Source organism: Perna viridis, chromosome 4, assembly GCF_037379345.1.
Source record: "Perna viridis isolate PV_CMFRI_1.1 ecotype Kerala chromosome 4, ASM3737934v1, whole genome shotgun sequence".
In the NCBI taxonomy this organism is placed as follows: Eukaryota; Metazoa; Mollusca; class Bivalvia; order Mytilida; family Mytilidae; genus Perna; species Perna viridis.
The window spans coordinates 37,635,065-37,659,591 of NC_142448.1; the positions used below are offsets into that span (position 1 = coordinate 37,635,065).

A 24,527-nucleotide genomic window follows, 5' to 3' on the forward strand; every position below is an offset into this window, starting at 1 on the left:
CAAAGAATTTTGAAAAATCTTAACATCATTTTATTAAGCATATGATCTATCAGAGTTGTTTTCTTATACACTTTCTTTGTAGTTTCTGTTTGATTGCAAATTAAGTTCTACTGATTGTGAACTTCAGTACTACTATAATTTCAGTATTTTGCGACTGTTTCGAAAGAATATGGCAAAATGTGTAGGTTGTAATTATGTAGTGTAAACAAGCCATCTACTGTGCCAGCAGAGATGAAATGGAAGTCAGATGTATCACTGTTTCCATTAAAAAAACATAAAATGGCTATCATCTAACAATAACATCTTATGTAATTGTCACGACCTTCCACAAGGTCATTACTCCATCTTTCAAAGGCCTTCACACTACAGACAATGCTTTTATGTTTCCAGAGATAGCTAAATCCAATAAGGAATTTCCAATATTTTTTACATTCATCAAAATTCCATAGTGTTCACCTGTAGAATCAATAGCATTAATTAACTCACCTGTATTGATTTTTGTACTATTAATTCCATAAATGTTAGATAGTTGATTACTAGAATTTTGAAGCTTCTGTTCATTTTGTAGTCTCGGCAAGAAAGAGAAAAATCGGAACAAATGGAGTATTTTACACAAAGGTTAGTACCAGTTATTACATTTGTATTTAAATCTTTGGGTTTTCACAGATTTCTCAACTATACAGTAAATGAGGCTTGAGCAGAGTTCTCTCCCATGTTATGTAAATAATGCTTCCACCTTGAATATCTTCTGCTGCTCACATTTACTGGAGAAGCTTAAAATTCAATTGGATCTAATATAAGTATACATGATGTATAGGAAAGGACCGTCAGCAACATCATTTATATTTATATGCTCTGAAACATTAGTAGCATAAAGTCTTTCTGCAGGAAGTGGCCTCTTCCAGATATGATGTATGTAATAAAGAGGTGATTGAACTTTTTGAGCAGATAAACAGCATGTTTTGTGGGAAGTTTCACATATTCCTGTTGGTTCAAGACATTGCCCATATTAACCTAACAGTGCAACATAAAAAAAGGCAGTAAAAACAGCTCCGTCCTTCACAAGCAAATCATATCTATGCTGAAACATTGGACAGAAATCTGAAAAAAATTCTGTATAAGTGAAATAATTAACAAATTTGAAGGCAAGACCCAATTCGTCACCAGTATTGCATTGAAATTACTAAGATTACTGTGAAAGTATTATTGTCCGTGGGGTACTAATTTTTGTTGTTTTCATGGGTTGGTAAACCATGAAATTTGGTTCCCAAGGAGAGGAAATTTCTCAGTCGTTGGATTGATAGAGATGTCAAATCCACAAATTCAAGAATCTGCGAAATGATAATTTTTCCCAAAACAATGAAAATTGGTACCCACGAATAAATGTACTTTTACAGTAACTAAAAAATATTTCTCTGGCTCTCTCTTGTCTCTTTCTTGGGTGTTTTTAAAGCCCCCTTTCAATAAGCATATCAATAAGAATTGAAATAAAAAAGTACTTTCCTCATCATTTAAGAGGTTAAAAGTCCACCATAAGGTAATGATTCATTCATATTTTTTTTTGTACATTTTTCATGTTCAAGCTTAAAATATAGAAGCCACATACAGAAGACAAGTCAATAGTTGTTCCCCAACAATGTTTTTTTAGGGGGCAATGTATAAAATTGTCTGTTTTTTAATTCCCTTATTGGCTAACTCATCCATTATCTCCCAATGGACTTCCCATGAAATTTTTCATGTAGCTAAGCTATCATATATAGATGTACAAGAAGTAATGTATTTATAGCCAGATATTTGTAAAGGGGGATAATCCGACTAAAGAATTTGACATGTAAAATTGGGTGTCGTTCTCTCACAGTTCTATTTTAAAACAACATTATGATACTTATTTTGCGATAATGTATATGTTACTTTAAATTTCAGGCTGCAGAATTTAGAAAAGGAGAACGAGCTACTTAAAATAGAAAATCCTAAATTAAGGAGCGAGTTGGATAGATTGAAAGTCGTAAGTTAAAAATATTCATTGCAATTTTTGCCATAGACAAATTCATGGTTAAAGATATTTCAGAAAAGTTATTTTTTAAGAAAAGAATTCAGACAAATTTATCCTTAAAAAATAGAGCTCTAACAAGTTCAGGGATTAAGTACAGACATATTTATGCTCTTAAAGAAAGTTTTTATACTAATACACTGTAGCGTAGAAACAAAAATGAAGTTCAGTGTGTAATAACAACCATTCCCCCACTTGGTAGGATGTGATTTAATGGAACAATAGGTTTATTTTAGTTCAAAGTGGGGTTATAAGACTAACTGCAATAATTTCATATCAATGTAAGTTTCTTCATAAGTTTCAGAGTCAATTGGTCAAATTAATGGTATTCTAGGTTTAAAAGTATGATGCACGATGCAATTACCCCAATAAAAATTGTCATGTATATTTTATGTTACAGAAAATTTTAAAGAAGACATTTTTACATTATGATTTAAACATATGGTTTGTTTGGGTTTTTTTTCCCAGGAAAAGTTAGCATTGGAAGACAAATATACTGAATTACAGGTGGAATATAATGCTGTTATGAATGAGAACTCTGATTTTAAACTTAAATTTGACAGAGAAAGGGAGTCAACAGGCCAGGTATGTTACAGGCACAATTTTCTCTGTTCTTTGGGCATTTATATTTCACTCACAAATTCATTTTTTAACAGACTTTGAAGTGTTTTGGTTCTCTTTATGTTTCTTTAAAGGGAATCATTTAGTTATTCAAGAAATCTTGAGTTGCAACCTAATGCTTCACACAGTTGATTGAAACATACAATCAAGTTGAAACTGTCAGTTGAAAGTTTTAAGTAGCATTTCAGCTAAGAATCATGCAAAATGTGATATATGGTTGGAAAGCCTACATATTTTTATTTTTGATATTTTGTTTAAAATGCTTCAGTAAACAGAAATTAACATTTGGTATTTCATATAACCCATGCTCATAGGAGATAAAAATTGTATAGAATGCACTGTAGAATTCAAAATTAAGGGAGATAACTCTGTAAATGACAATCAAATACAATAGAATCTATTGGATTTTTAATGTTGATTATCACCTAAGAGCAGGTAGATTTGAATGAATAATTACATATTTCATAATATAGACCCATAAAACAACTTAATTACAAAAATAAAAATATGTAGTCTTTTTTGGGGTGTATCACATTTTTCAGATTTTGCATGATTCTTACAAAGACAGCTACTTAACTAATGGAGAATATTAGTAAAATTTAAAACGACTGATGAATATTGGCATATTTCAGCTTCTTGATGAATTAGGCAAAGAACTTGGTGAACTACGCCAATACAAAATAGACGCAGAGGTTAGACCAAGGGGAGATAGTCAACTCCAGACTCAGGGCAAATATCAAAATCTTCAACTAGAAATAAACAGACTGAAAGAGGTAGGTGCACAGTAGGTGCCCATAGGAATGCCTGCTTCCCTAACCACTGTGTGGTTCTGTGTGTAGCTTTCTTCAGGCTGTCTTATGGGTTAACATATTAGTTGCTGGTTTTATTGTTAATTTGGTAATCTGGACGTTTTTACATAGTTGAAAACTTTCTCATTATATATTTTTGATGTGTGGTGCATTTTAAATTTGGTTATAATTTATTTCACCATAAAACAACCTGTTTAGGTGTTGTTTTACACTTCTGCACACTCAACAAGTAAATCACAAAAACTAGTGAAAATTCTTACACTGAGACTTAAAAACATTTTTATAAGGTAGACAAAGTACAGTAATTTTTACTGGAAGAAAAAAAATGAAAAAGATACATGTATGACAATATTTTGCATTACCCAAAATAACTGATTGATTTCCATCAGGCTTTAACGGTGGAATGGAATACATTATCACAGGTTTGTATCTTCTCGATGGTTTGCTGTGGTATGCTTGTCCAACCTTCTTGTCACTAGCATGTAGTTTTAACACCTTTTTTTTTAGACATTTCATATTTTTTTTTCTTTTTTTTTTTTCTTTATTTTCTTTTTTTTTAGTTTTTGAGTAAATTACTCCAAATGTTTTGGTAAACATGTGCCTTTTTGCATGTATATCATCTGGTACACATTATTTCCTAATCCTGTTATGGAGTATAAGATACATTTTGGATTTGTTGTATGAATCACTTCTAAATATTTTTTTTATTATCTCCCCTTTCAGTTCTTACTTATTATATATTTTATCTGTTTAGATGGCATTGATGGACTTTTATCCTATTTTCCTTGTATAATTAAATCTTTACCTTATCCTCTTTTGAAGTATGCAGTTATTGCCATGAGACTGAATTGGGAAAATTGTTTCTTCTTATTATCTCCCCTTTCCTGTTCTCCTTTGAGGTTATGATTTCTTTAATTCAACCATGAGAAATGCTTGCATGAGGTTGACAGTTTTGTTTAATCTTTTGTAATATTCTTTCTGTAAATTAACAAAAAGATATTTTTGAAAGTGATTGTTATCTTTGATTTTTTTTTAAATTAAACATTTTAACAGCTTAAAGAAGTGCATGCAAGCTTTAATTTTTTGTTGTCTGCTTTTCTGAACTTTTTTCTTACAAATGGATATTTGACTCAGCTTTCTTTGTCTAGATTAAGTAGTGTTTAATAGCCTACGCACAATCAGTTACGTATTATGAAATTGGCTGTTTCTGTTGTCAATATATTGCATGATAAATTTGTTGTATGGAGATAGTGTCTAAAGATAGGTCTTTATTGAAGTGTAGTGTAGTATTTTAACTCCTTTTTACAGCAAGAAAATTAATTTCAGGGAATTATGATTTAATGACCTTTGTTTTGTAGATAGCAGTGATTTATTGAATGTTCCCAGTGTAAAAAATTTCAATAATTCACACTGTGAAAAAAAAATTTGGTAATTTCTCTCTCAGACTTTCTCCTGCCCAAACGTCATAACAGGAATATCAATGTGTCAGTCACAAAATTTAAAATTTGTTTTGAAAAAAGCAATTAATTAATGTGGAGATCTATATGATAAATAGGATAATCAATTACCAAAATATAATTACTTTTGCCAAGAACACTTGTTTAGGTAACTCATGTACAGAACAAGTAATATATCAGTTATTCACTCATTCCAATAAAGTACCTGATGAACTTTCCTAGATAGTTAAGGGAGTAGATCTAGGGTAAGGATAATGTTTGTATCATATTCAATTTCACCAAAGTCTATCAAGCTTTCATTTGAGACAGAATGAGGTCAGTCCAAGTTAATTTGATGCTTACATGAGATTGATGTAAAATGCTGATTACAAACGTTACAATGATTTGTAAGAGTTGTGTCCCTTACCCTAGGTCTACCACCTTAAGGGAATTATGATGTGCTCTGTTCTCTCATTCTTCTTAGAGTTCATCTATTGTAAAAATGTAGATACATGTAATTAATATATGTTATTTTTCATATGCGAAATTGCATTTTTCCTATATCAAATTTGCACACTGTTTTGTAACGATGAAGCAGTTCTTTTTTCCATAATGCATTAAGTTCTTATCTGTATCAGTTGTTGAAAAAACTCAATTTCTCTTTTAGGAAAACCGAGGTCTGCATGAGTTGAATGAAGACTTGAATGCTCAACTATTGTCTAAATGTATAACAGAAGGGCGAACTTTAACAGAAGGTAGTCAGGAACAGTCCCTTGCGTCAGAGTTAGAACACCTTACCAAAACAGAGGTAAATCGACTGAATATATTAACAGTGAAACCTATCTAAATCATACTCACCTGAAACCTGTCTAAACCATACACTTTTAAAATCCATTTATATTGACTTAAATGTATTTTGAAACCTGGTAAACCAAACACCTGTCTAAACAGAACATTTAATTAAATCCAAAGGGTTCGGTAGAGACAGGTTTCACTGTAGAGGCATTTTCAAGAACAAAATTGTGACCTAAGAAAACCATGCAATCATAATATAAATACCGATCTGTAGACTGAATGCCTTAAGTAGCACTTCCGCTAAGGATCATGCAAAATGTGATTCATGGGTAAAAAGCCTACATATTTTTATTTTTGATATTTTGTTTGAAATGTCATAGTAAACATAAATAAACATGTGGTTTTTCATATAACCCATGCTCATAGGAGATTAAAATTATATAGAATGCACTGTAGATTTCAAAATTAAGGGAGACAATTCTGTAAATGGCACTCAAATACAATAGAATCTACTGTATTTTCAATGTCGATTATCTCCTAAGAGCAGGCAGATTTGAATATATAATTACACATTTCATAGTATAGACCCATAAAACAACTTTATTACAAAAATAAAAATATGTAGCCTTTTTGGGGTGTATCACATTTTTCAGATTTTGCATGATTCTTCCAAAGACAGCTACTTAATACAATAGAAGATGAAGAATCTGTACAAATATTGATATCATTTCGTATTAAGTTTCACAATGTTTGCAGCGAGGCAGACATGAACTTTGTAGTTTGCATGATTCTTACAAAGACAGTTACTTAAAATGCAAGTTATGGGTGTCATACAGTGTTTTGACTGGTAATAATGCCTTTTATAAAGACAGCTACTCACTACTGAATACATACATATATCCATGATGAGATGAGACCTGCAGAGTAAAAGATTTAATTTTGTTAAATTGAATTTTTATAACTTTAATTTTTGTTGTATCCACAGAAATACTAGTATTTGAGACTTTTAAGGAATGGCAGTTTATTGATACTTTTTGCTTTTTCTTTCAGCTGATGAGTAAAGTTCAAGAACAAGAAGTTGAAATCATTAGACTCAAAAGTTACATAGACAAAATATTACTGGCAATTTTAGAAAAGAATCCTTCAATACTGGAGATAGTACACTGATGAAGGTTCAAGTTCATGTTTTACAGTGAAATCAGGCTTTTCTGTGATAACCTGCTCAGGTCATGAAATACCATGTTGGTATGGTGACCAGGTTCAAGGTCATTTTGGTATTGGTACCAAGTTCAAGGTCATATATGAAAAATGCTGTTTCATTAAGATGGCAGTGTATGCAAGTGCTTGAAATTTGGAAAAATATCTTTATTTCGTCCACACAAACTATCAAGCCTTGTCCATTGTTGAGATTTTTTTTATTGTTATCATAAATGAAAAATAGTAAAAAGATATTTTTTTTAATTCATTTACATGATTTCCCATTGTCAAGATCAATGCATTACTTATCCAGGGTAGGAAATGAAGCCAAACGTTGTTTGGAAGATAATGATGCATTAATGCTTTAAGGTATCAGTGCACTGGTATGGAAGAAGTCTCATTTTTTGGACTTAACTTCAGTGTTGATTATTTTAATATTTGTTTGAATACTGTCACATACGGCATTTCATAAATTTACAATGCACTCCTTCATTTGTATGTTAATTGTATGCATTTATTTGCTATGTGGCATTTTGTGGGTTAATTGGGCAATGATGTGACTTCACTTCAGTTTGCAGAGTCTGTATAAATGATTGGTTAACAAATGAATACATATATGTCATTTGTAACAAGTTTGAATTCATTTCTTGTGATAGTGCTTACGTGTTTTTTCATTTGGTTCATTCAAAAAAAAAAAATTCCTACATTATTGTTTTTTTCATTGTTCAGCAAGATCATAATCTTAAGATTGCTTTTGCAACAATGCAAAATATTCTATTTTCATCAGCTCTTGATAATAAGATGGGTTTTATTTGTCTTGATAAATTTTTCTGTAATTTTCTGCTATTTCATTTTTCGTCATGGTGGCTTTGCTAAATTTGTAAATGTTTCTCATAATTGAGTTTTGACGGCATACATGCCATAAACATATGGAAAATCTGAGGATGAAGTATAAGAAACCATATGATATTTGTAATTCCTTTTCTGATCCAAATTTGTTAACAAGTCTAGTCTTGAAATCAATGTCTCTCATAATGACTATACCAACGTTTTTTGTAACTTTAATTTATTTCTTAATTTAATTATTGAAAATTGTAAACACCTGTGTAGTTTTATACCTTTTTATACATATTTGTGTAGAAAAATGATGAAATCATGGCATTAGTGTCAAAGTCTGTATTTTTAATTTATCTTATGTAAATGTTATTATTTTTATTCATCGTCTTTTCTTTGTAAAATTATGTTTTGTAAAATACGATATTTTGATATTACTTGTTGACATTGATGATATACAATGTAACTGTTTCCAAACAATTTGTTCAATGATATTTGGAGTGGCAAAACAGTATATCCTTTATCCTTAATAGCTTGAGATGCACATATCCAAGGGCAGATAATTAAGTTTATTATGTAAGATCATTTTTTTTTTCATTACTGTTTTACGATCTAGATACAGCTTAAGACATCAGATATTGATAAAAGACGGATTTAAGAGAGCTTACCCTTAAAAAAATTTATGGAAAATATACATGTACATGTATTATTGTCCTGATTAATATTGGTAAGAAATTTTTTTGCTTTGTTTATGTTTAAATGTGACTAGTTTGACCATTTTCTTTACTCTGCACTAAAAAGACCATTATCAGGACCACAAATCATGCTTTTCATTTATCCAATGTTTTCATGTTTTGGAAGCAGCAACACGATTTCTACACAAACAACATTCCATTTTTCCTTGCCTTAACATTTTATACTTGGATTTATATTTTATGGTACATGAAAAGCTAGCTGTGATTCTGGTCAAGTTCTATTGTCTTTCTGTTGTACAAAATGCATTTGTAACAGAGTTATATTGTTAGCCATAAAATGAACTTCAAAATGAAGCTGTTATCCCTAGTGAAAGTTTCACAATTTGTTAAAAATAATGGCTAAAATGATCTCGATGATTATGTTAAAGGAATTTCCTGTCAGTTCTGAAAATATATTTTTTACACAACTTCTTCTTGATTCCATTATAGTTCAATAAATCAATTTTAAATCTGGCACACTTGCTTTTTTTCAACTTTTCAGTTCTGAAAAAGGCCAACAATGTCATTTAAAAGGGTTGTTTTACCCAAATTTTTCACGTTGAACAGACATACATATTTTCATAATGAAGCTGCTCACTGGTACTAATGACAATTTAATAAAAAATATTGATATTTCTATAATTTCAAGTTTACCTCAATTCAGTTCATATATGTAAACTTGAATTCAAGCTTATGATATTCATACCTGAATTGTTGCAGCATGTATAAAATCACAAAATAAAATGTGAAAGTATTTTGTGTGTCTCATTTCATCAATTTTATTTGACTGTGTTTTTAGACAGAGTGTATTATGGTATACCGGTGTCTGACCTATAATAATAATAATAATAATAATAATAATAGTAAAGCTTTATTTTGAGAGGATAACACAGTTAGTGTACAAGAACTAATCTTCCCCGAGGCCCTCATGCAACACAAATGGAGTCAGATATTATATACACACGTCTGTCGTTCACACTTAGCACAAAAAAATGATGCAACAGATTTTCACGAAACTTTGGAGAATGTTTTTCTTTTCTATTTAAATGTGAGATTCCATTCATTTTTTTTTCAGGTTTTTGATCCTCCAGGATCAAAATACCTTATGTCATCAGTTCATATCAGAAACTTTCGTACTATTTATGAACCCATATTTTTTTTTAAAACAGTAAAAAAGTGTATAAATCAGTCGAGTGTGACAGAAAGTCAGCGAAGAATACAAAAAGTTGCAAGCTTTATACCTTCTAAATCAAGACATTACACTTTACAGGTGCATTCCAGGGACAACTCACAACTGTACTTGCTCTGCTGCTTATGAAATTACTGTTTTTCGTAAAGTTTGGTTATCTATGACTTTCCCAAGATAAAGTTTTTTTCAGTTATAATGACAAAATTTTGCCCCAGAATCTTTAAAGCCCAGTTGGTTGTTCCCTCCAAATTTTATTTCTAAAAATACATATATGTTAACCTTGGAACAGTTCTTGTAAGAGGTTCTTCCCATTGACACTGTCTCGTGGGCAATGTTCATGTATAAGCAAACTGTACATGTCAAAATTCAATTATTTAGTATTTTTCACAGAAAAAATAGTACTTTTAACCACAGGAAGATTTTAAATTTGTCATTGGATTTATGGGAGTCTCCCTCCAATGTGGCATGATTAACTGGTATGATATAAACCCTGACACTCTACTTTGTTACAAAAGCCAATGCCAAATAGCGTGTTTGTGTGCTTGAGGTGGGAACCAATTAAAGACAAGTGAGAATCAAAAATTTGTAAGTCCTAGCATTAGGTAGGGACAACAACGTTTTAAACACATACTTGAAATGGAATGAAATCACCTAGGGTATGTATCAATAATCAAACTGCAAGTATTGTAAAAATTTAACACAAAAAATAAACAATGATCAAAAGAACCCCAGTCTAATTAAAATTAGTCCCTCTGATTTTTAAGGAAAAAAATGCTAGGTCTAATTTTAATTAGACTGCAAGAACCCAGACACCAACTTGACATGGAAAATTATTGTTCACATACAATGTAGATACTATCTTCAAACAAGCTTGTTAAATATGCTACGCACTTCAGCTGCATTATCTCCCATTTGCAAATATCCAGAGATAATCATCCATTATCATGTACATTTACACTATAAGTCTTCCTGTAAATTTTCATCAAAATCCATAAAACAACAATTTTAAGGAGAAGTTGTGCTTACTGGTACAAGCCAAGGTATATGGAGGAAAGTTATTCCTAGGTATTTTTTTACCCTCTCAAATCTTGAAAAGGATACAGTTAAGATAAAAAGTTCAATCTGACTCATTTCAACATGTAATTTATTTTATAATATTCTTCAACATATATTTTAAGGCTGTTGGAATGGGCAACAAATCAATATTAGAGTCAGAATATTGTCTCAAATGCTTCAATATACAAAAACTGCTTAATTCTTGCAAAGTTCTAGGCATTGAAGCATAATATTTAAAAATCGACACTAAAGAAGGATTATTAACCAGAGATGATGGATACCGATCCTCCTGTATCCATACTTCCCTGCTACAATTGTATCCAGAATTTATAAGTAACATGACTATATCGTGGCAATAGTATTCACAAGCTGCTGTAAACAGGGGCGAGCCTTCAGCACTTGCATAAAAGTCTGCACCTAACTCAATGAGACACTTGGCATTATCATAACAGTTATGAGTACATGCTATATGGAGAGCTGTATTTCCTTCACCATCTCTTTCATTTAATGGAACTTTATTTTCCACCAAATAGCGGAGGATTTCTACTTTGTGTTTTTTAATTGTGTACGATGATATGTGTAAAATGTTATCATTGATAGGAGTCTTCAATGTTAATGAAGCATCTGCTTCATGCAGCACTTTTACAATGGATAAATGGCCATATGCCGCAGCATGGTGAATTGATGTCCATCCATCATCATCAACAGCGTCCACATTAGCCCCATGTGAAAGTAAGACCTGAGCTGCCTCATGATGATTTAGGGCAGCTGTGCAATGTAGAGGAGTGAATCCATCTATCTGTGTTGCATTTACATTGCATCCTACAGAAATTAAATATTGTAATGTATGAATGTGTCCAAATGAAGCTGCCCAATGTATAGGAGTTCTTCCCTCAGCATCCAAGCTTTCAACACTCGCATTATTTTCCACTAACTTCCTCACACATCCAGTGTAACCTTTAGCTGATGCAATGTGTATTGGACGTTTTTTCCATTTGTGGTCAGTATAATCAGGAGTATCTAGATCACACTTGCATTCAATTAAAATACTTAGAACATCTTCCCTACCATTTGAAGCTGCTTCAACAATTGGGGATTTTCCATTGTATAAAAATATTGGACTTATCTGCTTCCCATAGATTAAGAATTTGACATGTTCTGTATCATCCCTAGCAATAGCATCCAATAGTGAAATTTGATCATTTGGCATAGTACAAGGCCTTTAGCTGTTAACCATGTCTCTGAAATGACATAAAATTGAGATCCATTTTATTTACTAGTTTATTACATTATAATTCATGAGATTTAACGGAATTGTGTACGAGATGTGTGTTCTGTTATCACTGATAGCGACAAGTCTTCAATGTTAAAGAGGCATCTGCCTCATGTAGCACTTTTACAATAGAAAAATGGTCATATGTCGTAGCATGGTGAATTGATGTCCATTCATTATCGGTGACAGCATCCACATTAGCCCCATGTGAAAGCAAACACGAGCTGCCTCATGATGTATCAAGAGTATGAAGAGGCTCCAAGGAAACTGAATTTTTCACCTGGGAGACATTAATCCAAATTCCTTTTTAAAGTTATTGTGGTAAATGTACAATTTTTTTTAATAGTAAACTACTGGTATTGTACCACTTACAGTTCTGTTATAGTTTCCTTTGATTGATCTTAGGGTATGAGCCAAGAGAGACAAATTTCATTAATCTAGGAAAATGGGGTGGTGGCAATAACTGCAACTAGGAATTTTTTATTAATTTCTGTTTTTTTCTACTCAACGTGTATTTCATTTCTCTCTAACCATTACTGGGTTGGTGACAAGAAAAAAAATGCAAAAAATACATGTATCTCAAATGTCCTACATTTTTGTCTGCTACAACAATTGTAGCCCTAATGGTTCTCTATGATTTACCTCTTGCATAGTTTTTCTCTATCTGTGACTATTGTTTTTGAGTTACATGTACATACAATGTATATGAGCCAAACAGGTGCAAAAAATTTGGAAGCTGAGGCTGCCATTTTGTATTGATAGGAAACATGCCAGAAATATTTGAAAACTATATGTACATTTCCAAAAGATAATTGTGATAAAAAGGAAAAACTATGATATGTTTTCTGTATAATGTGAAAGACTTGTTGGATGCAAAGTGATGGCATCAAAAATAAGAATAGGGAAATGATAATAACCTATTACACAGACTGTGAAAACTTCTCATGTAGTCTTATTCTTTTTATACATTGTCTATTTTGTAATCAAGCAAAACTGTTTCCCTTTCAAAAAAAGACTAATCGATCTAGATTTCAAGTCAAAATTATTAAGGTGACACAATGAGTTTACAAGAAGAGAAAGGAGTTTCTGTTGCCATTGAAGGAGGCAGACCTAGGGTTGGGGACACAACTTCACAAATCATTGGAATGTTTGTATTTAGCATATGACATCAATCTCATATAAGCATTCAAGTAACTTGGACTGATTTCATTCTGTTTCAAATGAAAGCTTGATAGGCTGTGGAGAAATTGAATATGATACAAACATATCACTAATTTCAAGAGTATGTCCCTTACCTTAAGTCTACCTCCTTAATCAGGCTCTACAACTCTTCCCATCACCTATGGCTAGTAAAATCTAGCCTCTCCAGAAAGTTTGTGTGAATTTTGCAGGTTGCTTTCTACTGTTGAAGAATCTTATTTCCATGACAATCTTTCTGAATTTGCTTTAAAGTGTCCATTTTACCATGATGGTGTCTTTCTATCCATATTTTCTAGCGGTATGAAGAAAACTTTTTTTTTAAAAAACTTAAGACCCTTGAAATAGACCTACTGTAACCTTCTTAAGGTAGACATATTAGACAAAAAAAGACAAAAGGCAGAGCAGTTTTTTCTGTCATCTCGCAAAACCATGCATATGTATGTATTTTCAATAATATAATAGTGTTTGAAACGACATTAAAATTTGTATGGTTGATTACAAACATTATTATACAAAGCCTCTTTCAAGGAGGGATAATTGGTGGGAAAAATTATTTCATAGGGGAGATAACTGGAAGGAAAATATTCTATACAATTGTAATGGATGTGTGTTAGTTCTACATGCAAGTTTCTTATTAGTTTGCAAAATAGTAAAAATTTCCTCCAGAAAGGCAGAATCTATACAAGATATTGTTAAAATCAAGTTCAGTGACCACTGTTTTTTATACCAAAAATTTTACAGTATATTCATCAAATATAATCTTTGAGAAAAATATGAAAATCTATGTATTACAATATCAGGTATGATCTACCTGAACATGCTTAGATTGGCCTTTATTTTTCAAAATATTGCCCATATCATTTACAATGTATGCTAATAAATCATCAATCAATATTTATCGAAGTAGTTACTTTATCTTAATTAAAACATTGAAGAGATACTACATGAATGATTAATCAATCACTATCGTTTGTAAACTTATTATACAAGTATTATAAAAGAAAAAAAAAATTGGCAGATCAACAAAAATCAATAATCAATTTACTAGTCTAGTGAAGATTTATACCCTTTTATTTCAATTAGAGGGTTAATTATTCAGTCACAGTAAAATGATAAATGTTTATAAAAATGTCACACTTAAAAGTAGATTTCAAACTATATAAATACACTGAAATAATCTAGTTTTAGTGAATGGAAAAAAATATTGGGCATAATCCTGTGAAAATGCTATTGTTCATGAGGTACCAATTTTTGTGGTTTTCGTGAATAGGCCAAACCAAGAAATTTGGTTCCCAACGAAAAGGAGATTTCAAATTAGATGTGTTAAATGAAAACCTCAAAACCATAAATTCCAACATCCATGAACTTGTGTTTCTTCCCTAATCCATGAAAATTGGTATCCATGAATTTAAGTACTTTCACAGTAGTTCCAAACGTTGGGGGAGGGGGGAATATTTGAAACAACAATTCCAAATGTTTGAAAGGGGTTTAACATCAGTGCCCTGCTCCAGTTTAAAGACAATCTGAGACCCTTTACTTTGAGAGTTCTTTGTGAGGTCTAGATTTTTCCAGAACATGCACTGTCACTTGATCTGCCAGACAGGTTTTCATGTTTTTCAGTTAATTAGAACTGATGATAACAAATGTCTATATAGCTTTCTAAATTTATTCTAGGACTTTTGACTCCACTAACAAACATTGAACCCAGTGAGTTTTAAAATATCATGCCATACCAGAGTTGAGTGGAAGTCAAACCAAGACAGGTGAGACAAAATTGAGACTAAATTATAGTATAAACTGTACATATGATTTTTGATAGTAGTTTCTTAGTGTATGATAATAATTACAATGTAAAGCACTACTGGAAGGGCATGCATGTATGTTAAGAGTCATTAGTCAGGCCTGAGTGTTCCTTTTTCAAGTAATGAATTTAAAAAAATAGTGTTACTGGCACCATACAATTGTATTTAATAACAGGTCTATGCTGATGCTAACATTTAACATCCAGCTTAACACATCCATAACCATCCACACACACACTAAGTAATCAGTAATCTCTTATGTCACATGTGTACTGTAGCTTCTTCTCTTAAAATACTGTCACATTTTTCTGCACATGCTACTAAGTACTTACAAAATTTCCAAACTAAATTAAACTAGTGAACTTAAAAATTAAGAATAAGATTGAGTTCAAAACTATGTACATGTACATAAGGAGGTGTTTAATGACTGTAAGTTGAAATGGCTGTTTTGAATGACTTGACTGCGTCACTCATAACAATGTTTGCTGGTATACTGTTCCATAATTTGATGGTTCTTGGTAAGAAAGATTGACCGACACTGAGGAATTTGGAAAGATAATGAGTTTAAAGTTCAGGACTATCAGAGGGCTGGAATTAACCAGTCTGTTTTAGTAACGGCAACTAGGGAATAATTAATTTTATATAACATTATTAATCTTGTGTCTGACCTTCTATGAGCTAGGCTTCTTTTATATAGAAGTTTTATCATTTTGGACACAAAAGATGCATTGTGGTACCAATTTGTCACAAACCTAGCTGCATGCCTTTGTACCATTTCAATTTTGTTTATGTCATCTATAATGTATGGATCCCAAATAGAGCTGGCATATTCCAATGATGGCCAGACTAAAGATTTATATGCTTGCTCTTTTACTTTGGTGGAACTGGTGTTTAAAGGGGTAAATTCACTAACACTAATTTCTGGCCTACTATTTTGCCAAAGGTTCAACTTACATTCATAATATCTGAAATTTTCTGTTTGCCCATTTTAAAGCTAAAATACTATCTGAATACTGATATACAGAAAATATAGGCTGTAGTGTCATAATTTAGTCACGAGGAGGTCACAAATCTCTATTTCTACACAGTTGTCACAGAATTTTCACAATACTGAAATTAGGAGCATCTTTTCCTCATTTGTCTACCCCGGACTTGACTTTTTTATGAGCAACTCGGCGAGTGTTTCTAGAAAAGCAGAGGACGCTCTCCCTAACGGTGCACCTGGTCCATGCTCCCAGTTTTTAGTGGAGTCCGAGTTGCTTATTTACTTTTGTTACTTTGTATGCATGATTTTAGTTACTTTATGTTCTTTGTTGTGTATGTCTGTTTTCCATGTCTGGTCTTTGTCCCTGGATTACATTCTTTTGATTACCGCTATAAACTTTAATCCAAAAATACAGAGCACAAACTATGAACAACAAAATCTTTTTTCAGGAGTTGTGATTGTGCAGAAGGCCTTTTTTCTATGAATATCAAAGAGTTGGACAAATGTGATATGTATTTTCTACATAAAAATGTCTCATGAAAAAGCTTTTTTAACACAATTTGAATTCAAATTTCTAATGTTGATTTATTTCCATATACAATTTTTCTGCAACTCAAACTTTTACATCGATGGAACTTTGTTTTTAACAAAAGCACGTATCCATGTACTGAATGAAGCAATTTTCAATTTTATTTGAAAGACTTTAGTTGTTGGGGCTAATTTTGATATTTTCTGAACATAGGAGTTCCTTCAGTTTTTAGCTGTTTCATATAATCATTGTATATTGTCGGTACATATTGTAAAAACGTTAGATTAATTATACAAATAAAGAATGGTTTCTGGAACAAAAGAGTAAACAATTACCAAGAAAAATCTTTTGAGTCGAATATCTGGCAATCATTTGTTGATGTTTACATTTTGACACGAGTTGTTCCCCCTTGGTCAAGGAATTAGAAAAAATAGTGTAGAAAATAGTGCGGTGATAATATGCTTTAGTTGATCGACAAAAATAATTTCATTAAAATATTCACAATAGTAAAAAATAAAATTTTTATAGCATATAAAATATTTTACTTTGAAATATACTCATAGAGATTAGGTAATTACCTGAAAACAGGCGCGGAGTAATATTTACACACTAAAGAGTGTAAACGAGGTCACTTGTGATTGAGGTTACGCCACTGTTGGCGCGGGATTGAAAGCCGGCTAGTTTCTGATTGAAACATTTCGAAATTGTTGCGGATTGTAATACAGAAAGTCACAGAAAATTGTTGTAAGTTTTCATAAATATTTTCCCAGTCTTGATTATAAACAAAGTAAATTTATCGATCTCTTTGTTCGTGAAAAGTAGCCGACGTTGAAAATAAAATCCCTATTTTCGCTTTCATCTCATCTCATTTGCATTTTTACAGGTGCTTGAAGGGTGAGGATGTTTAAATTCTTAAAGAAACATCCTCCAAAAGATAGTGAGGAGAGAGAGAAATTAAAGAAAGAGCTGTTTGGCTTCAAAAGGGTGAGTAGTAAATTCGTAGTATATTATCTGATTTGTATGCAGCCATATTGAATGAAGTTGAAATGAATGACAGATGACTCATATTTAGAGATAAACAAAAGGGGCTACTGAGGGGTAATTAGATTACATGAACTCTGCAATGATACATTCGATTCCAGTAAGATCAATACAAAGAAATGATGCATATATTATCAAAATAAGGTAATTCCACATAATTTTATGTAATAGTAAATGACATCATCCATGGGCATGGAGTCTCAGACTCTAGGATTATATAAGGTAGGATTTCTTATTTTACAATGGAACTCCAGTATATTTGTTTAAATTTACATTAAGCATTCTTAGAATCTTTACATTTAGCAATTTTGATGTAGTTTTTGTACTTAAAGGCTGGACTTTTAAGCTGCAAGTCTCAACCATCATGCTGTCTCAGTGTCTATTTCTAGATGCAATTTCAGTACCTGTATACTGTCAGATAGTTATGATATAAAGGAGAGCTGAGACATTAATCCCTCTCATGTTGAATTGTCACTTGTTTTTAAAAAAAAAAAAATCTGCAGGAAACATACATATACATGTACATTTATATTGTACATTTGGTACAATGGCGAATAGTTTTGAAACCAATGTGACTGTCATTACATACCATGTTCATGCATTTCTGATAAATACGACTTTGTCAATGGATTCTAGTAAAATTTGATACAATGATTGGGCATCATCTGATACGATTTCAAAGGAAATAATCCAAATGATTAGGGATAGCCTTTTAGTGTGCTTCTTCAAATTAAGCTTTATGTTAATTACTCTGTGGCTACCTGGTGTCCATCATCTCCTTAGAAGTATCTAAATGTACCCAGTGTGCATGTGCACATGGATTGGACCCTGATTAAAAAAGCTTTTCAATAGATAGCCTCAGTTTTGATATTGAATGAGTTGATGAGCTTGTCACTGTGTACATGACAAGTACAACGTACATGTATAGATTATGTGAAGGTGCAGGAAGAAAATCACTATTGGATACAAGTACATTATGAATGAAATGATTCATCACAAGACAATACAATATATATGACTGAGGTGTCAATACAATACAATACAAGTCTAAATACATTTTTTTTTCAAACAATTGATGAAATTACTATGCAAATAGTTAAGGACATGTCTTCTGAGGAAAAATCCATTAATCTTTGTCAAGATCAGAGATACAGACTCTAAGAATGAACCCTGGCTTTAACAAAATTCATCATTTCTAAATCTGTTGAATATTTTTTATTTCAAATTGAAAAAAATTATTTAGGACAAATGCTTTAGTTGATCATATCAAAATGTATTATATCAGCACCCTTGTATCACAAGATGTGGTGTATAGCTACAGCCCTTATGTATGTGTTCATGTATGTCAATCACAGATTTTTAGTAGTACATGTACTAGAGCTGTTGAACATTGTCTGATCTTACCCTTAATATTAGTAGGGATAGGTTCTGATTGTAATCAGGAAATATGATACAAACAAATGCACAGTACAATTAATAGTAACATGAAATATTGAAATATATACTTGTGCAGCTCACAAGACTGAAAATTGTCTATTATGTTCATGTACTTGAATACAAGGGTCTTTAAGTCAGAGTTGTTGTTCATTGTTTAAATTTTAAGAGTCGTGTAGATTTTGGTGGAGTACCAAATGTCCCAGCTATATATGTATCTCCATTTGCAGCTTAATCTTCCATTTGATATGCCCTCTAGCCTTCTGAAGAGTGGGATATACCCTACTGTCAACACAATTTCTCCACTCTCCACAGTGAAATCACCATTTCAAAAATTGTAATTAAATTCTCCTGTCTTTATGCAAAGGTATATTTAATAGTTCTAGTAGTTTAATAACATTTCAGTAAAGGACAAAAAAAAGATATTGAAATTGAGCAATGTTATCATGGGTTTTACTTTGATGGAGTCACAGTGGAGGACATGAGTGACTCCACTGTGAAGAGTGGAGAAATTAAAATTTTGGTTGACAGTAGTATAATTACTGCTCTGTTACACTGTAGGCTACATGAACCAAGAAATGTTAAAATTACTTTCCCACATTTTTACCTTACATGTGCAATAGCTATACATGTATTAATCAAAATTTTACCTAAATTATATGAAGGTGTGCATATAACAGGGATGGAAATTAGCAGGGACCCAGTAGCCCACGGCCCCTAAATTTTGACATAGGCTAATAAATTTTTTTTTAATCAGTAGCCCAGTTGGCTACTGAAATATCCTCCAATTCTAAATAGAAATTAGCTCTGGGCTAGCAGTATTATAAGTTCTTCTGGATTCGGTTTTTTAGGGGCCAGATCGGCCAATATGCAAATATTGCCAATTTCTGTCCCTGCATGATCTAGATTCTTTGTCTTTAAGTTCAACCTACATGTACATGTATATTTCAAGAAGGTGCCCTCATATCCTAAATTTTCAGCTTTATCACAGTGATATATGTATATACATGTTTGTTTGTACTTATACATTTGTATAAAGTTTACCTTCATGGGTATTGTATTTTAATTAAATTTAAAACAGTTTTGAGTATTTGCTCACTTCAAAGGTGTACCATTCATTTAAACTCATCATGTGATTCTCACCTGAAGCTCATGAATTTGAATTACAGAATGTTTATTTGTTGTCGTTTCTTTTTTTTTAGTGTACGGAACATGGATTTATCAACAAACCTTCTTGTATGGATTACGATCCTAAACTCAAGCTGCTTGCCATTGGAAACAAACAAGGTTATATAAAAATGTATCCTTTATGAGGTATAATTATACTTCAACAGATTGAGAGACTGTACTGTAGTCCCGAATTCCCATTTCTCATTACCTGTGCAAAGTGAAAAAAAGCCCAAGAACTCTTGTTTATTTTGAAGGTTGTTTTTATTGTGTGACAGTTAGTCTTTTGCACACCCTTTTCATGTTCATCGCCTGAATATAGCTGAAATATTGCTGCTCTGGCATTAAACCCCAATAATGAATGAATCCTCCCTTTTCTGTTTTCACATATTTTAAAAGCCATGTACAGTACTTGGGTTTTTTTATGTAGACCTATGGATTGTCCTTCTGTTTTGATAACTTGAAAGTATATTTACATGATATTTGCTACTATATTTATAAATTTTAGTTGTGATAAACTTTGTAAAAGATGCATTCATGCAATTTCATGGTATCATACTTGTTGCTTTAGGGAATACCAAGTCCCTTTATATGTATAATTGTATACATCTAAATGCATTTTTTTTTACCCAATTAAGCTGGAAATGTTGTGGCTAGTTCATTGAACCCATTCCCCATCCTATATTTAAATAGGGTAAATGTGTCAAAGACCAACAATAATAATTGTGTTGTTGTCAAACAAATTCAATCTGGGTTGTTAATTGAACATATCAGTTCACAAAACATCATAACATTGGTCACACATTATGGTAATAGTACACAAAACAAATCATTTATTGTGACTTAGACTTTGACAATGTTGAAACTCTATGTTCAGGTTCCCACCTGTTACCAAGAATTCAATAAATGAATCTGTAGCTAGCTGAGTAATACAGCTGTTACCTCAAAATTATTACAGTATCATGGGTCCATAATGGCTAAATCTGTCCTGGGCCCTTTTGGTTTTGTCTTGGGGTCATTTATGGTCTAAATATTATGTATAGTGTACATGTACAATTCTTCATGTACAAAAATATGCAAGGAGAAAAATTAATTATTGTTTTAATTTTGTTTTAATACATGTATGTGAGAAGAAGTCAATGTACTGATCATTAATGGTTGTACTGTAGTCTGTTCATTTGTTCATGTGAACATGCATGTATTAGAGAATGCCCATTGAACAACCCCAGAAATTTCACAAATCCTGTTCAGGTTATTCAGTTGAGTTGTATTTTCTGTGTACATGTGCATGCAGTAAGGGAAAATGGTTTAGGCATGTTGCTGAAAATGTTATACACTGACTGATCTCTAAAATTCCCAACCCTAGTCACCAAAAGCAAGTGAAATTTAGTCTAGGAAAGAAATATTCATTCCAAACCTTCCATTACCCTACCCTTACCCTGACACTTACACTACCGGTGCACCTGGTCCATGCTCCCAGTTTGTAGTGGGGTCCGAGTTGCTCATTTGCTTTTTTTATTTTGTATGTATGATTTTAGTGCCTTTATGTTCTTTGTTGTGTATGTCTGTTTTCCATGTCTGGTCTTTGTCCCTGGATCACATTATTTTGATCACCACTATAACCTTTGTTCCCTTGATTACTCCTTCCAAAGGAAAGCTAAAAAAAATTTAATGGTCTTTACAGGCTACTGGTACACAGTGGCTAGTGGATTAAGGCCTTGACTAACAGCGTTTTTTCTCAAGAGACTCTGAGTGGATGCATGTTTTTAACTTTCGGTTAATCTCATCAATAATCAATGAAAATCACCAGTGTGTATGTCCTTGTAAGACAGGTACAGATTCACAGGGATTGAATTTCAGAATTTTTTTCCACTAGCTAAATTTAGCAAGTACTGAAAATGTACACTCGCTAAATTAAAGATTTTGAGGTTATTTCTGGACTTCACCTAAAAGACATATAGCATTCCACTAGCAAATTTTAGCAATGGAAATAATTTCTACTAGCAAAATTGAATTTCAACTCGCATTTAGGAAGTATTTCCCCTTAAATTCAATCACTGATTCATAGGGGTGGACTTGAGTTATTCCCACCCATGCAACAAAATTTGGTGAAATATATTTTGCATGAAGTCTAGATAATTTACAAATTCTTTTAAATTTAAAATTTATCAAAGGCAAATTTTAAAGGAATAACCAAAACAACATAGATTAACTTTAAGAAATCCGAATATCATTAAAAAGTGCCTATTAAGCAAATTCTGCTCATTTGCAACATTAAAATTCCAGTAGCTTTGCCAGGCTTTTTTTATGGTACACCACTGTGCATAATTTCAAATCTCACTGATATGATGTATTTGAAACTCTGCACTCTTTCATAAGTTACAGGAAGCTTTTACTACTGTGCCCTTTAAACAAGCATTTAAAATTGATTAGATGCAAGCATGTTGCCTGAATGCAATTACATGCTGCATAATTTATCTACATGTAGCATTTATTACAATTTAAACATGCATTTGTACATGTAGATCTTAATTAAATCTTTTCTGAGCCACTGTTAAATGCACATACAAATGTATGGTACTGCTTATATGGGCCAGGGTACATGTAAATTTTCCCCTGTGTAGTAGTAATCAATGCTATTTCATGCATACATGTATATAAACATGTACATGTATGTAAATTCATGAATTAAAATCTCAAGTCTAGCCACTGCTGAATAACTTTTCAATAATATGCCATGGAATGAGGCCAAGTATGTGGATTATTATTATTATGAATTGACAGTCAGTGGGTGTTTGTGGTTAAATTTCATAGGTGTGTCTGTGTCTCATTGTAGGTGTTATTTTGATGGCTAGGGGGTGTCAGAGGGATTATAAAAAAAATAATTTTTGAAGACCATCTTTGGCAGTGTAAGTTAATTAAGTGCAAGAGGCTCATTACAATTTAATTGCTTAATCAGCATTTTACATGCATGTAGAACTTTTTGACAGATGTCTTGTCCACATTAGAAATAAACCAAACCACCAGCTGACAGTCGGTAATAAGGTTGTGTAAACATTGTTAGAATGAATGTGTGGAATGTTTGGGATGGCAATGAAGCATGCCATGCCTTGATCATTTGTATAATTTATGGTGTACATCATAAAGGTTGGTTACGGTCATGTATCTTGACCTACATATGTATATATATAATAACAAAAAGAAGCATTTCGACTATCCACTTTACTTCATTTGGCTTGGATGTTGGTAATAAAGGGTGCATTCAGACCAATTGTTATATTGACTGCCACTATATTTATATACTATGTGTTGATAGCTTGGCTGCATTCCTCAAATGCTGTTTTAGCTGATCAATACTAAAATTATATTGTATAAGATACTAGCTTCATTTGGCTATGGCTTCTTTGCAACAGATGGCATGAAATTGAAATATTTGATATTTTATAATGGAGTAATAAGTTTTATTTTACACATTTTCGGCACTGTAGGATAAAATTGCAACAAATACAGGAAGTTGGTCTTTAACATTTGAAATAGGTCATGTGTATAATAATTGCGAGTAAAATTTTCCATAAAATTGTTTACTTTTGAAAGGCTATTTAAAATATGGGGATGGTAGAATGAAATCATTTAATGTTATTTTGTACATAAAAAATCTCTTTTGACTTCCCTCTACTCTCAGTGCAAACTTATTTTCCTACATTCGTTAAAAGGCTTGATTTTGCTTTCATTGAAAGCTCGTGAGAAAAAAAAAGAATCGCACAAATAAAGATTTTGACAATTAAAACAGATTTTAAAGGTTTATTTTGTAATGCAGTGGGAAAGAGTCAGCTTTGTTGTATGATTAATGCATTGAGAACCTTTAATTTGGGGGTGGCTATTTACATGACAGATTTTATAATGTCCCTTTAAGCCTTATCTATGGGGACTGTATATGTCAGGAAATTTATCTCCATTCTTTATTCATTAATTTTGATTTTTGAAGAACTTGGTAAACTAAGGAAGACCATTCCTGTCGTGAAAGATTGATATTGTCTAAACGATGATGAGGTCTCGAAAACCTTCATGGCATTTTGAATTGTTGGTGACCCTTTGACTTTTTACAGATGTCCTTATTAATGTGTGGGAAAACAAATATATTCTTACTATGAAGACATGAAGTTACAGGACTTGAGTGGCTAAATTCTAAGCGCTAAAGGAAAACTTGTAGTCTACAATCTCCGAACAGCATGCCATTCCAAAGGCTCGTGGATAAAAATTAGCAATAGCCCGTGACTACTAGATTTTGAGCTGGACTACCAAATTTTTGGGTAAAGATTAGCTGTTCACTGACATATAGAAAATATAAAACAAAAATATGGTCTGGGATACCAGC

At 32.0% G+C, this 24,527-nt stretch overlaps 3 protein-coding genes across 17 annotated transcripts in view; 2 read left to right on the forward strand and 1 right to left on the reverse strand.

Annotated features, from left to right (window-relative positions):
• LOC148619970 (rab11 family-interacting protein 3-like) overlaps positions 1 to 9,231 on the forward strand; it is a 32,155-nt gene extending 22,924 nt beyond the window's left edge. For 7 of the 9 annotated variants that reach the window (XM_088580430.1, XM_088580431.1, XM_088580432.1 and 4 more), the window contains 7 exons: positions 569 to 618; positions 1,924 to 2,005; positions 2,519 to 2,635; positions 3,304 to 3,444; positions 3,870 to 3,902; positions 5,584 to 5,724; positions 6,762 to 9,231. In XM_088580430.1, coding sequence (XP_088436556.1) covers positions 569 to 618; positions 1,924 to 2,005; positions 2,519 to 2,635; positions 3,304 to 3,444; positions 3,870 to 3,902; positions 5,584 to 5,724; positions 6,762 to 6,878 — 681 coding nt within the window. In that variant the 3' untranslated portion in view covers positions 6,879 to 9,231. The remainder of the gene's footprint in view (positions 1 to 568; positions 619 to 1,923; positions 2,006 to 2,518; positions 2,636 to 3,303; positions 3,445 to 3,869; positions 3,903 to 5,583; positions 5,725 to 6,761) is intronic. The other 2 variants (XM_088580434.1, XM_088580438.1) reach the window with 1 other exon arrangement.
• Positions 9,232 to 9,859: 628 nt separating this feature from the next.
• Positions 9,860 to 17,198, reverse strand: LOC148619971 (uncharacterized). 4 transcript variants are annotated; one of them, XM_088580439.1, is made up of 2 exons: positions 16,846 to 16,924; positions 9,860 to 11,962 (listed from the first exon to the last, which is right to left on the reverse strand). In XM_088580439.1, exon 2 carries the CDS (start codon positions 11,929 to 11,931, stop codon positions 10,810 to 10,812), a length of 1,122 nt encoding a protein of 373 aa, XP_088436565.1. In that variant the 5' UTR covers positions 11,932 to 11,962; positions 16,846 to 16,924; the 3' UTR covers positions 9,860 to 10,809. The 4 variants fall into 4 exon arrangements, 3 of the variants coding, with proteins under 3 accessions (XP_088436565.1, XP_088436568.1, XP_088436566.1); XM_088580442.1 differs by lacking the exon at positions 16,846 to 16,924 and adding an exon at positions 17,089 to 17,198 and having other exon boundaries at positions 10,792 to 11,962; XM_088580440.1 differs by lacking the exon at positions 16,846 to 16,924 and adding an exon at positions 13,290 to 13,430 and having other exon boundaries at positions 10,792 to 11,962.
• LOC148619972 (lethal(2) giant larvae protein homolog 1-like) overlaps positions 17,127 to 24,527 on the forward strand; it is a 36,755-nt gene continuing 29,354 nt past the window's right edge. For all 4 annotated transcript variants that reach the window (XM_088580425.1, XM_088580428.1, XM_088580427.1 and 1 more), the window contains exons 1-3: positions 17,127 to 17,254; positions 17,394 to 17,494; positions 20,188 to 20,285. In XM_088580425.1, the coding sequence (XP_088436551.1) occupies positions 17,411 to 17,494; positions 20,188 to 20,285 (182 nt within the window). In that variant the 5' untranslated portion in view covers positions 17,127 to 17,254; positions 17,394 to 17,410. The remainder of the gene's footprint in view (positions 17,255 to 17,393; positions 17,495 to 20,187; positions 20,286 to 24,527) is intronic.